Source organism: Drosophila sulfurigaster, chromosome 2R (genome assembly GCF_023558435.1).
Source record: "Drosophila sulfurigaster albostrigata strain 15112-1811.04 chromosome 2R, ASM2355843v2, whole genome shotgun sequence".
NCBI lineage: Eukaryota > Metazoa > Arthropoda > Insecta > Diptera > Drosophilidae > Drosophila > Drosophila sulfurigaster.
The window spans coordinates 35,799,910-35,813,777 of NC_084882.1; the positions used below are offsets into that span (position 1 = coordinate 35,799,910).

The following is a 13,868-nucleotide window of genomic DNA, read 5'->3' on the forward strand; positions in this document are numbered from 1 at the left end:
TATTAATGTTTAATATTTCATTCTGAAAGCCAACAACAATAATACAAAATTATTAAAGCTTTCGCTTAGAGACTTGCTTAAATTTTTGTATATAAAAATTATACATTTAAAAACAGTAGCCGAAATAATTTGCATAAATATCATTATTAATTAGCCCAGACTACTTAAGAGGAAGGAAGTTATTCCTTAAATTTTTGTATATAAAAATTATATATGAAAACATTTAAAACAGTAGCCGAAATTGTTGTATATTTGGTTGAAGAACTTCAGCAGGTGCTTATATTGCAAATTATATAACCATAAATTACAATCAATACTTGTTTTAATGACTTCTAAAATGGCCATTTCCACCGGCCTTCCCCGTGCCATAAAAAGTCGCCTTGTTTGTTGTTTTCATAATATTTCTTTAATATAAATTAATAAGCTTTTTCTTACTCATGTTTGTTTTGAACTTGTCAGCTTAAACCACAACTTAACAAAGAAACCAATGCACAGATTAACAGACAGTAGTACAATTAACTCTTAAATCCTTTTTCTCATTTCACATAAAAATTATTCAACATTTACGAACCCAAAATACATTATTAAAAAAAAAATACATACATACGATAGATAGATAAGTAGATAACAAATAAAAAAAGAAAACTACGCACAAAAGCCACACCGTGTGAACGAAATTTCGATAAATTTGTTATTGTTTTTTTTTTTTTTGTGTGTTGCTCCTCCTCGAACTGATTGATTGTCTGCTCCTTCAGCTGGTTGGTTGCACTTACAAGTCTAATGTTTTGTTGCTTAGTATTGTTTTTGTTTGTTTTTGTTTGATTGGCTAGCTAACTACAACATCGCACTAGACATTTACATATAGGTTTTTAACTATTAGACTTTTACAAAATATTGCAACAAACATACAAGTATTTCAACTCCGATCTGCGATCTCCAAATCTTCATCACTTCTCACTTCTTCACTTTCTTTCCTAGTTCTCTCTCTTTCTCAAATATACAAAAACAAGCTACAAATAGTTTAACGTTTTAAGTTTAAAGCAGGCTTAAGAGCATGTTTGTTTTTGTTTTCCATTTTGTTTTTGTGTTTGTTTATGTTATCATTTATCTTTATCGTTAGGTTGACACGTCTCCGTTAGTTATCCAAAAATTGCCATATAAAAGATTACACCTAGTTAATGTGTAAGTGTGTGTGTGTGGGTGTGTATACAGGCGTGTGTGTGAATCAAAAAGTTGAGAAATACTTATTTTGAGCCTACAAAATACGATTACAAAAAATATGCTTGTGATTTTGGAGGTTTCTTGAGGTTGTTCTTCGGGGGGATCAAGGGATCGAGATAGAGATAATATAATAGAGAATATATATATATAAAAAATTTATATGCAGCACTTGTGTTGCTATGGTTCTGGTTCTGTTCTTAACTCTAAACTCGACGGCTGCTGTTGTGCTGTGGTGATGTTGTTGTTGTTGATGGTGGTGGAGGAGAGGGACTTGAGGTTCCCCTGGTTCTGTTCTGCTTTCTTGCTCTAAATAGTTCCACTAACAATTCGGCATGCCATGTCCACATATATATATAACGATATATATATATCATTCTATTATAAATTATATTAATAATTATTGTGCTGCCTTCTCTGCTCTTCTGTTTCTGCTTCTGCTTCGGTTCGGTTCTGTTCTCTTTTCGTTTTCTGTTCTGATCTTCTGGTTCATACGCGGGTTACATGCTAAACACTTAAAGTTAACATAATGAATATCATCGTAGTTGTCCTTAGTAGTAGTTATTTGACTTTGCGCTGATGCAGACTAGAGCTACTGCTGTCCGGGTTCAAGATGGCATCGTTGCTGGACAGAACGCCCTCCTTGAAGTAGCCATCCCCATAGACATTCCCATGTCCGTTCCCATTGCTCTTCACCGCATACTCATCCTCCAAGACGGGCTGCAAAAGTTGAATGTGCAAAAGAAGTTAAATTAACTAAAATTCAAATACAATTTAGTAGTTGGGTTAAGTGGTTAAGAGAGGGTGTGTGTGTCTGTCTGTGTGTGTGTGTTCATTCAGTATGATTGGACCTTCGCATCCGGCTTCACATGCTCACGCTAATTGAAATGTCCCCCGCACGCACGAGCGTTGAGAGTTTCCCCCTTCCTCAGTGTGCTTGCTTGTTTGTTTTTTTGTTTGTTTAACTAAGCTAGTTAGAATTTTTAAGTTGATATGTGCGATGTATGTAAATACTCATACATATGCATATGCCAGATAAAAGAGAGAGAGAGAGAGAGAAGGGGGGCTTGGCATAAGCGAGGAGGCAACACTCAACACGCTCGCCACTCGCCACTCAGCGACAATCGACAATCGGCGTCGATGTGATGTTTGTTTAGCCACGGCTAATAACTTTCAAGGGCTACTTGATTTACTAAATGCTTAGCTTCGCGACTATTGCGACTGCGATTTTAGTGGAGATTCGATTCGATTCGGGGATTGGGGATTGGCCTCACCATGCACGCTCCCTTATTGCTGTTGCCATTGGCTGTCTGTGCATCGCCATCGCCATCGAAATGCTTGTTGTTGACCTTGCCATTGGCAGCTGGAATAGCTGAGCCATTGGCATGTCCATTGGCCTTGACCGCTTCGCGACGTCGTCGCTGGGCATTCACGTATTTAGCTTTGTAAAAATCGGAGAACAGGAAAAGGAACATCACGCCATGCAGTCCAATCCACACCATGAATCCCTTGGGATAATCGCATTCGCGGAACAGCAACTGGAACTGATGCGTGAAGATGGCCACGAATTGTAACTGCAAAATAGGAGGAGAAATTGTTAATGAAATGCTTATAGAAATGTGAATTCCTTTCGCTTACCATTTGGAAGGTGGTCAGATACTTCTTCCACCAAATGAATTTCTGATACTTGGGTCCCATGGCAGCAATCATGTAGTAAAAGTACATTACAATATGTACGAACGAGTTGAGCAGGGCAAAGAACGTGCTGTGGCCGCCTAATTCGAATACAAATCATCAATTAATTGAATGCAAATCAATTACGTTTGATTAATTGAACTTACCTGGTGCAAACTTAAGACCCATCCAAACCGAGAAGGGCATGCAACCGTGATGAATGACGTGCAGCGTCGATACGTGCTCATTCTTCTTGCGCAGAATGAAGAAGAGCGTGTCAAAGAACTCTGTGAATTTGGATATGTAGTACCACCAGCAAATGTTCACCATCTAAGGAAGCATAGAGTAATAAGTTAATTAAACTGATTGGAGGAATATTTCAAGTTTCTTAGATAATGTTGTTGAAAGAGTATTAAACAGGACACCTTGTGCCCAAATTTCAGCAGTCTAGCTATTCTAATCCCAGAGATTGCTACACTTGAACAGAACATTGCCATAGGACTGTTGTTAATTATGATAAAAAATATAATAACTAATAAAAAGGAGTGCTAGCTAGTAGCTATTAAGGAAATCGGCTCGAAAGAGTAATAAGTTAATTAAACTGCACAGGGAAATCTGGTAAAGTTCTTAGATAAGGGCGTTGAAAGAGTATTAATTAGGACACTTTCTGCTCAAATTTCAGCACTCTAACTTTTCTAATCTCAGAGATTGTTACATTTGAACAGAACATTGCCATAGGACTGTTGTTAATCATTATACAAAATAATATAATAACTAAAAGAAAGGAAGAACATTGTCATAGGACTGTTGTTAAATATTATACAAAATAATATAATAACTAAAAAAAGGGAGTGCTAGCTACAAAGGCTATCGAGAAATAAGTTAATTAAACTGAACAGGATAATGTGGTAGCTTTCTTAGATAATGTTATTGAAAGAGTATTAAATAGGATACCTTGTGCTCAAATTTCAGCACTCTAGCTTTTCTAATCTCAGAGATAGTTACACTTGAACAGAAATACTTACGCGCATTGCCATTGGACTGTTGCTATAGTCGACGGGTTGGCAAGCGAAGCTATAGTTGCCCCACCAGCCGCTCATTAAGTACTGTTGAGGAGGAAAAATAACTTTTATTAATCAGTTCAACCATTTGATTACCTCATAGTTACCTCATAGAAAATCCACGCACTGAATATGGTCTGTATGGCGTTGTAGTAGACTAGCACCTTGCGCAGATCCATCGCCTTGCGATTGGCCATCAGTCGGGGGCCGAGGGATTTGCTGAAGTACGCATAGAAGAGGCACATTCCAAGTGTGGGCAGCGGCGACGAGGCCAGAAACATGTCTTTGACACGCGGATCTGTTTCATCCAAAGAAAACAACATTTCAATACAACATTTAAGGGTGACAAGTTAACAATTTATTTACCGCTTTTGTTGTCCATGAGGTCTCGATACCAATGTATCGCATCGTGCATTAGAACATCCATGTTGCAGAGGTCTTGTTGGTTCTCCTTCCTTGTTTAGTTCTTATTTTTGGTGTAGTTGTGTGTTTTCTTGTTTTCGAGTCTGTAATTCAATCAAAAATATATAGCTGTGTAAGTAAAATAGTAACTTGAAATCTAAAAGTAATTTATAGGAATATATATATATCATAGCATACTCAAAGTCCGAACTTTGTTACGAGGAAATGTAATTAATAAATCTGTAATCAACACTTGCATCATCGCGAAAGTTAAGATTGAATAATATACTATCATTGATTTTATGGCTGTTAATCACAGGGTCAATAAAACATTCCACACTGGAATTCAATTAGTTTCTTTTCTTTCATTTTTTTTTGTATTCGCAGCTGCCTCATTAACATGCCAATGATTATTCTAATGAAAGAATGCACTCTGTTGTTGTCAAACGGAAGCTGTGACCTCATCTCATTTAGTGGGTGGCATTTGCATTACAATTTCCATTCAAAAGCCCCAGAACCTGTGCGTTCAGTTCATTAATACGCATGACAAGCGGAAGACCCCTGAAGAGAACATTTTTAATTAAATTTGCAACATATTAAAACAAGTTTCATTAAGAAGACGATTCATTAACAGATATTTTTGACAGTGCATTTTACTCACAAACAAGTAGAAGTTGAAGACAAATTGAATGGCAAGAATTATAATTACAGAACTAATTAAGGTTTATTAACATTTATAATTATTATTAATATGGTTTAAAACTGTCTAATAGTCTAATCTTAAAAACAAACAAGTAAAAGTTAAAAACAAACAGGATTAACGTAAGAAGTAAAAAACAAACAGTAGAATGCGAAGAATTATAATTACTGAACTAATTAAGGTTTATTAACATTTATAATTATTATTTATTATGGTTTTAAACTGTTTAATAGTCTAACTTTAATGACAAACAAGTAGAACTAGAAAACAAACAGGATTAAGGTAAGAAACACAAGAAAAGATATTAAAAACAAACAGTAGAATGGCAAAAAGCATGAACTAATTATGGTTTAATAGCAGACAAATGTTATTAATTTACTAATTAACTAATTATGTGCATATAAGCATAGAAATTAGAATACTTTTATACTATAGGAAGTATACAAAGATCGTAAAATTTAATAAGATTTAAATTTCGCAATTTTATACAATACAAAATATTCCATGATCGTATAATCGTAAAAAAATATTAGAGTTTTGCGAAATTTCGCAAATTTATACTATGCGAAGTATTCCAAGATCGTAAGATATAATAACAGAAAAAAAGGAAAATGAATCATTAGAGTTTTGTGATATTTTATGTTGTATGAACTATTCGAGAATCGTACGATCATAATGAATCATTAGAGATTTGAGAAACTGTGAAATTTTTTGCTATACGAACTATTTGAAGATTGTATAATGTAATAAAATCATAAAGAATTATTAGAGTTTTACGAAATTGCCACAAAAAAGTATTAAAATTAAATGCTCGTTATTAAAAGTAAAATAAAGACTTGATCGACTTGACCAAGCTATAAATATTATGAGTAATTGAAAAACTTTGAGTAACTTTTAACATCCTACGCTACTTTTTATAAAAATAACAACTCAATTAGTGGCTGTTAAAAATTTCGCACTCTTGAAACTTTTCAATTGAAATTGATTCAATTAAAATTTCTGAACGCGAATATTTCTATATAAGAAATCGTTTTCGATTTGAGCAAAAATTCGATATGAAAAAAGTCAGATAATAATCTATCATTAGAGTGCATTAAACTAATGAACTAGTTTTAATATCAATTCATTAAGTAATTAATGAGTTGTGGAAATAAGTAGTTACAGTTATGGTTCAATAAGTAACTAATTTTTAGATCATTGCACTTCAAAGTCAAGTTTTCAAGGAACTCAAGAACTCAAAGTGTTTGCAGAAATTTCCATTATTACAAAATCGTTTTGTTTATTACTCGCATTTGATTCGATAAATACACGTGACATTCATTAGAATTTGTTATTGGCTGCACAATCACACAAACACACACAAACATTCGCACACACACATTTTGCACATGCTTTGACGGCCTTCCGCATACAACAGTTGGATACAGTCCCATGACACAGACAACAATCCCCATTTCCCTCCTCCTCCTCCTTCTTCTGCTTCTTCTTCCTACACAACAACTTCGCCGCTATTCGTACGAAAATTTTGTCGCCTCGTTCGCTCTCTCTCTCTCTCACTCTGTCTAATGGCAATTGAAAGGCAATGTACTCGCGAGCTGCGACCACTTGAAGTTTGTTTTGAATGTCATGAACAATGACTGGCAACGCCGCCATCGTCGCGTTTTCGCCGCTGGCGTTTCAGGCGACCAAGGCGAAGGCGAATTCGATGCCGATGGCAACTGCGACGTTGACTGCGACTGCGACTGCAACTGCGACTGAGGCTGTGCAGCGCAAGTGCCGCTTGCTTAATCTGTGTTGCCCGCTGCTGCGACAAAAATGTGCCGCTAGTCGGTGGGCTGTGTGTAGCCGTTTTTTATTACCGTTGCTTATGGCCACTTGTTGTCTCTGTCTCTGTCTAAGTCTGAGTCTCAATCACAGTCTCAGTCGCAGTCGCAGTCACAACTTCAAACGGTTTGTCGCTGCCGCTGGCGCTTGCTTGTTGCTTGCTCGTTTGTTGTGTGGGTCAGTGGCAAGTTTTATGGCTTTTCAACAACAAAAACAACAACAACAGCATCTCAAATCGGAGTCAATAAATTTCAGTCTTTGCTGTTTATACCCGCTACCCATAGGGTAGAAGGGTATTATAACTTTGTGCCGGCAGGAAATGTATGTAACAGGTAGAAGGAGGCATCTCCGACCCTATAAAGTATATATATTCTTGATCAGCGTCAACAGCCGAGACGATATAGCCATGTCCGTCTGTCCGTCTGTGTGTCTGTGTGTCTGTGTGTCCGTCCGTCTGTCCGTATGAACACCTAGATCTCAGAGACTGCGAGAGATAGAGCTATAATTTTTTTTCGACAGCATTTGTTATGTTTGCACGCAGATCAAGTTTGTTTCAAATTTTGCCACGCCCACTTCCGCCCCCGCAAATCAAAAAAATCGAATAACAAGCGTAATTTTAAAGCTAGAGTTGCGAATTTTGGTATATATAATAATAACTATAGTAGTTATGATTCCTGAAAATTTGGTTGCGATCAGATAAAAATTGTGGAAGTTATAAAAGAAATACTTTTGTATGGGCAAAAACGCCTACTTATAAGGGTCTTAGTTACTTTGGCTGACAATCTGGTATATTGAGCCGTCTATGGTATATTTTGAATGTGGTACTATATTGATATACCAAACATACCATTTGGTATATTTTTAGTATTTTTTTAAGTATTTTCGGTATATTTTCAAAATGATACCGCAATATTTTGCCTTTATTAAAAATGGGTAGTGGTATCTCACAGTCGAGCACACTCGACTGTAACTTTCTTACTTGTTTTTTTTTCTCTTTTTGTCTGCTTTTTGCATTACAAACAAATGTTGAAAAATTCGTCAATTATGAAATGTTGATGAAACACGCGGAATCGCGTTCGTTTGTTGGGCACGTCCATTTAAGCCAAGCCACGTCACAGTCCCTTGCCCCTCCTTCCTCATCGGTGTGTGTGTGTGTGTGTGTGTGTGTGTGTGTGTGTGTGTGTGTGTGTGTGTGTGTGTGTGTGTGTGTGTGTGTGTGTGTGTGTGTGTGTGTGTGTGTGTTGACAGTTCGAATTGTCAAGGTAAACAAACATGCCGTGAGCTGTGGCATCGTAAATCGCGGTAACAACATGTACAACAACTACAACTACAGCAACAACAAGTACAACAGCAGCAGTAACAACTCTAGTTGGCTTACATAATGAGGCCGAGAAGAATTACAACTCAAAGTGGAGCAAATAAAAATTGGCAAACAGGCGACACGAAATGGGTGCGACGAGGTGTGCGAAGAGTGGAGTGGAGGATGCTACTTTCGTAGTATTCCACGCTGTAGATACCCTGTAATTGCGATCAAATGAGATTACTCTCATGTGAAAGCAGTAAATGGGAGTTTTATTCATTCACAAATTTCTTTCATTTGAAATAACTAACCTGTGATTAAGAATTTAATAGGCGCCTTTTAATATAAATCGAATTCACAGAAGATTTCGGGTAATACATGTAAATTATTTCACTCCGTAGATACCCTGTAATTGTGCTTAAATGAGATTACTCTCATATGAAAGCATTCAATAGGAATTTTTACCGACTTTATTTAAATTACAAAGTCAGTTGACCATTCACATCTTTCTTCTATTTAAAACAACTAAACTGAGATATGAAATTTAATTGACCATCTTTAATATTAATCCTAAAAGCGTAGTATAGCATGCTGTAGATACTCCGTAATTGTGCCCAAATGAGCTTACTCTTATTTGAAAGCATTGAATCAGTATTTTAACTAACTTTAGTTGGATAATAAAGTCATTGATCCATTCATATCTTTTTTTTATTTAAAGTAACTAACCTTCAAATATAAATGTAATTTATAAACAATTTCGAATTAAGATTAAAAATTTAATAGGCATCCTTTAATTTAAATCGAATAAACATTTCGAATCAGAGAGGACAACTATTGAGCTTTTTAAGTATCATATATCTAAAGTCATGAATGATTAATAGAAACTTTGAGCAATGTTCATTCAGATATTCGACACTCTAATTCCTTTGGAATGTTCTTACTACATTGATAATAGGGGAATCCACGATAAAAAAATCCACAAAATTAAATGCAAAGTAAATGATTGCCTGTAGGCAACTGTGGGCATTGAAGTACAGAAAATAATTATAAAAATGTAGAATTGAAAGCAAAGAAAACAATGTGCATGATTATAAAAATAAAGTATTACTAAGTATTTTGTACTGTAGGATTTAATTCAAAAATGTAAATAAATAAATCACTGCTCTAAAAATACACATTGTTATAATCAGTTTCTTAAGTTGAAATGGTAAAATATATGCCATATAAAACAAGGGTCATATAAGAATAACATGAATCATGCAATTTATATAGCATAATCTACTCGAAAACACTAATTTAAAAAAAACATATGAATGAATTCATTCCCTATACTGCAATTATCTTGCTTCATTCTTTATAAAGTTCACAACTTGCTAAAGATTATGTAATTCCTTTTTACAGGGCATTCCACAGTTGAGCACACTCTTCAAGTGATTTACGGTTTTATCTTATTTTCAATTTTGCACATTATTTTGTTGAAGTTGTTGCTTTTGTGCTGCGTCATCAACGATGTCTGCGACGCCCAAGTAAACAATCAATGAGGCATGCAACAAGAGAATGACTTCCCCTTAACCCCGTTATCCCCCCCGTTACAATCGCTGTTGCTGCTGACGCCTGTTGCTTCCGGCTGTGTGCATTTTACAGTTGGCAGATTGGCCAACTAATCGAAGCAGCAGCAGAGGCAGCAGCAGGTGTTGTAGAAGGAGCCACAACATCAACATCAACATCATCATCAATAACAGCAGCAACAGCAGGTTGCACACGCAAGTGTTAACATGCAGCTATTGTTTTTGTTTTTATTTTCATTGTTGTTGTTGTTGTTGTTGCATTTTGCCATATTAATTGGAGCAGACACAAAACGCCCACAACATTGAGCTGAAAACGCAAACGCTGTGAACTACACACAACACACAACAGAGAGAAGGGCAGACCAGAAGAGCAGACTAAAAGAGTACACTGAGAGAAAAAGTTGATTCACTTGGCATATTGTTTGTTGGTTGATAAACAAGACCATAAATAAAGCATTTTATCTTGAACAAGTTTGATAAGTTTCGAGGCAATTAAGCTGATTATGCTGTAATTAAGATACAGAAGCAAGTACATTTATAAATAGAAAATAAAATTGAAGAGAAATTACAAAAATTTACTCTTGGGATATCTCAAAATTTGTAGAATTATTATTATTATTTATAGAAAAGAAAATAGAAGAGAAATTACAAACATTTACTATTGTAATATCCTACAGTTTGTGGAATTAATATATGTATTATTATTTATTATATATAGAAGAAAAATTACAAGAATTGACACTTGAGATATCTCAAAATTTGTGGAATTATTAAGTTATTATTTCTGTATATTATTTTGACCAAGATGAACCCAAGTGAATGCGATTTCCCACAACATTTTGTGGAGAAAAATGTTTTTCTAACAACGAAATTGAAAAATGGAAAATACAAAATTTACTCTATTTAGAGAATACTCTTATGGCAAATACAAATTTCTCAAATTTTTATATTATTTATGTATATTATTTCGACCAATGGAACTCTGTGTTTTGTCACAAAACTTATAATAGAAGAATTGATATTCAAAAAAATAAAATTTAATCTTAGAAAATTGTAAGAACCAAAATGTATTAAATTGATTCTATGTTCTTCTATCACTTTTCTCTCAGTGCATTTGCTACTCATTCACATAGTTTCAAGTTTGTTTGATTTAATCAAGAGGGACAGTATAGAGGAAGAGAGACAGTTGGAGGGGAGGGGATGAGACTGACTGTTATGCGATCCATTGTTACATGAGAGTGTGTTATCGGCTATAATCGCTCGTTTAGAAAACTTAATTGAGCGCAAAATCGATGCATAATGTCGCCTATTCCTAAGTGTGGACGTTCCATCAAAGAGGGGCGTGTTCAAGTGCCACAGTTGCAAGCTGGCCGTGACGCATGCAAAAAAAAAAGAACGCCTTTCTAGTTGAGTCACAAGACGCCGCCAATAATTCGCATTCACATTCGCATTCGCGAGAGCATAAAGATAAATCCACCACCGATAAGATTAGTCTAATAAATTTATGAGGAGGTCACATCGTCTAGGTGTTTCACCTGCCGATTCCAACTACAACAGCTGAGTCAGCTGTAAAGATAAACAAAGTGGTCCCAAAGTATTTATTTCCTTGAAGCAAGCGCCCCCATAATTGCCGTTAATCAGCCCCTATCAATGCCAATTGGTGTCCCCTCCCCCCTCTTCAATGCTCTGCTCTGCTTCGTGGTAGAGCCTATTAATAAATTTATGATTAGCCTTCTTCAGTTTTTGGTGGGTTTTTTTTTTCGTTGATTTGGTAACTGATAACACAGTGAATGCGAATGCGAATGCGAACGGCGAACGTGGACGCGAAAGGTGACTAAACACTCGCACCTGGCAATGGCACACTTAGGAAAATATCAGGTAATACCAGATCGGGGAGTTAAAGCAATTCGGCTTTGCCCTAATCTTTTATTTCTTTTATGTTTCTTGTTGTTGTTTTTGGTTTTTGGCAGGCGAATCACGTTTGCGTACTTGGTGCGATTATACAATGCGAATTTCGTATACAGACAACCGGGGACAGCGAGCGAGACGGAGATAGTCCGAGTGAGTGAGAGAGAGAGAGTGCGCGACAAGCTGGTTACAAAGTTCGTTAGTTGACCACGCACCTGCTTTTTCAGCAGTTGTTGTTGTTCGTTATACTTTTTTTTTTATTTCTAATTATATTATTTATTTATTTACGTTTTTTTTTTCTTCTTTATTTTTGGAAAGTTGTTGGCTTTTCTTGCTGGCTGCAAAAATTGCTATTATTTTTGTTTTTGCTTTTATTTTTAATTATGTATGTACATTGTATATGTATTTTGTTGTGTTTATGACGATTAGATAATCACAGGCACACAGACACAGAGACACACTGAGTGACACTCACATAGATATAGACAAAGACGGTTGACGAATTTGTGTTGTTAACGTTTTCCGTTTTCCGCTTCTCGTTTACGGCGCGATGCTTCGCCTTGCGCGCTTTTCAGCCAACTGACGACTCAATGGATGCGCCTGTGAACCTTATCAGGCAGCAGCGACTACAACAGCGACTGCGACCAACGACCACCGATTACAACAACAACAACAAGAGCAACGACAACGACAGTAAATGTGACGCGTGACGAGACGAAAGACGAGTCGCGGCGACTGAATCGATCAATGCGCGCACGAGCAAAGCGATTACAGAGCTTAACGATGAATCATGCCCTAACGAGCTATCGAAAGAGCACAGAGAGAGAGCGCAATCGAACACGAGAGCGGAGAGAGCGCACGCGCACAATTGAGTGTGACCGCACTAACTACTGCGCTCTTCTTCGATACCAGAAGAAGGAGAAGAAATAAACGTTACCTCTGCTCAAAAGTGTAACTGACCGTTTATCGGCGTTTGTTTGTTATTGAGAAGCTGATTATCGACGAAGACGAAGAGGAGGCAGACGAAGCATCAGCATCAGCATCAAAAGCAGCCAACGGCGCAGATTGAAGCGCTAGCTTGTGAACCGTTGGCCAGCGTGCCAAAAATACAACTGAGCCGTCGCTGGTCTGGACAATGCTGCAAAAGCTGAACTGAGCTGAGTTCCCTGTATTTTTTTTGTTGTATTTGCTGAGTTGTGCTTGCATTGCAAAAGCGCCAAAGAGAAGAAAACAACACACACACACACACATACGTATGCATTCATATGTAATCAGTGTATTAGTATGTGTGTGAATTGAGGCATTTGTGGCAAGGCAAGTCGCGCGCTATCTTCTGCGGCGGCAATGTTGACTGACCGTTGATGTAACTGCCGTTTTGCTGGCCATTTGTCTAAGCGTTCACTTTCGCTTTCCGGCTTATGACTGTGCCATGTAAATACTTATGTGTGTGACTCCTCTGTCTCTGTGTATGTGTATGTGTGTAAATGGGGATAGCAGACAGCCAAGCATTTAGAGTTAACTGTGCCACATGCAGCGGACACCGCACACCAATCAACAGGTGTGCGAAAAATTACAACAACAGTAAGAAAAAAAGCCGCAACAAGTCCCACAAAAGGCCGAACAAAGTCCACAGCGCAAAGAGAGCGCCACAACAGAATGCAAGAAAGCACAAACATAACTGTGCTAGAGCAGCGCGAAAGAGAGCGCGGCTTGAACTCGTTTCAAATCAAAACGAAACAAAAAACAAATGCCGTTACTTGCATATGGCAGAGAGAGAGAGAGGCCTAATTTGTGAATCGTCTATGTTCTGTCCGTCTGTCTCACAGTCTGTCTGTCTGTCAAACATATTCCACCAGCTTTGGGAAGAGTTGTCTAACTGGAAATTACAATTCGAACGCGCTTCTTTCGACTGCTTTCTTTTCATTCGTTAATCAGTTCTATAAATGCAAATGTAAATGCATATTAATTATTTGACTTGGGCGTTTCCATCCGTCCACATCACATATTGTGTAGTTTTCGCCTCGAAATTGTTTATTCATCGCTTCAAATGACGTTGCCTACTTTGCACCCAATTGGTAATGCACTAAAGCCATGAGAAACGAGAGACGACCGACATGTGTCGTTGCAAAATTATGCAATCAGGCAAATAAGTCAATATCCCTGTTTAATTTCAAAACAAACAACATTTCAATTACCAAACTAAAGTGACAATA

General features: G+C 36.8%; 1 protein-coding gene across 1 annotated transcript; it reads right to left on the minus strand.

Moving 5' to 3' along the window:
- Window positions 1-383: 383 nt before the first annotated feature.
- Window positions 384-12,285, minus strand: LOC133839004 (elongation of very long chain fatty acids protein 7). The gene is made up of 8 exons (XM_062270293.1): window positions 12,131-12,285; window positions 4,320-4,459; window positions 4,061-4,251; window positions 3,918-3,998; window positions 3,060-3,222; window positions 2,857-2,993; window positions 2,493-2,792; window positions 384-1,938 (listed from the first exon to the last, which is right to left on the minus strand). Exons 2-8 carry the CDS (start codon window positions 4,378-4,380, stop codon window positions 1,780-1,782), a joined length of 1,092 nt encoding a protein of 363 aa, XP_062126277.1. The 5' UTR covers window positions 4,381-4,459; window positions 12,131-12,285; the 3' UTR covers window positions 384-1,779.
- Window positions 12,286-13,868: the final 1,583 nt, after the last annotated feature.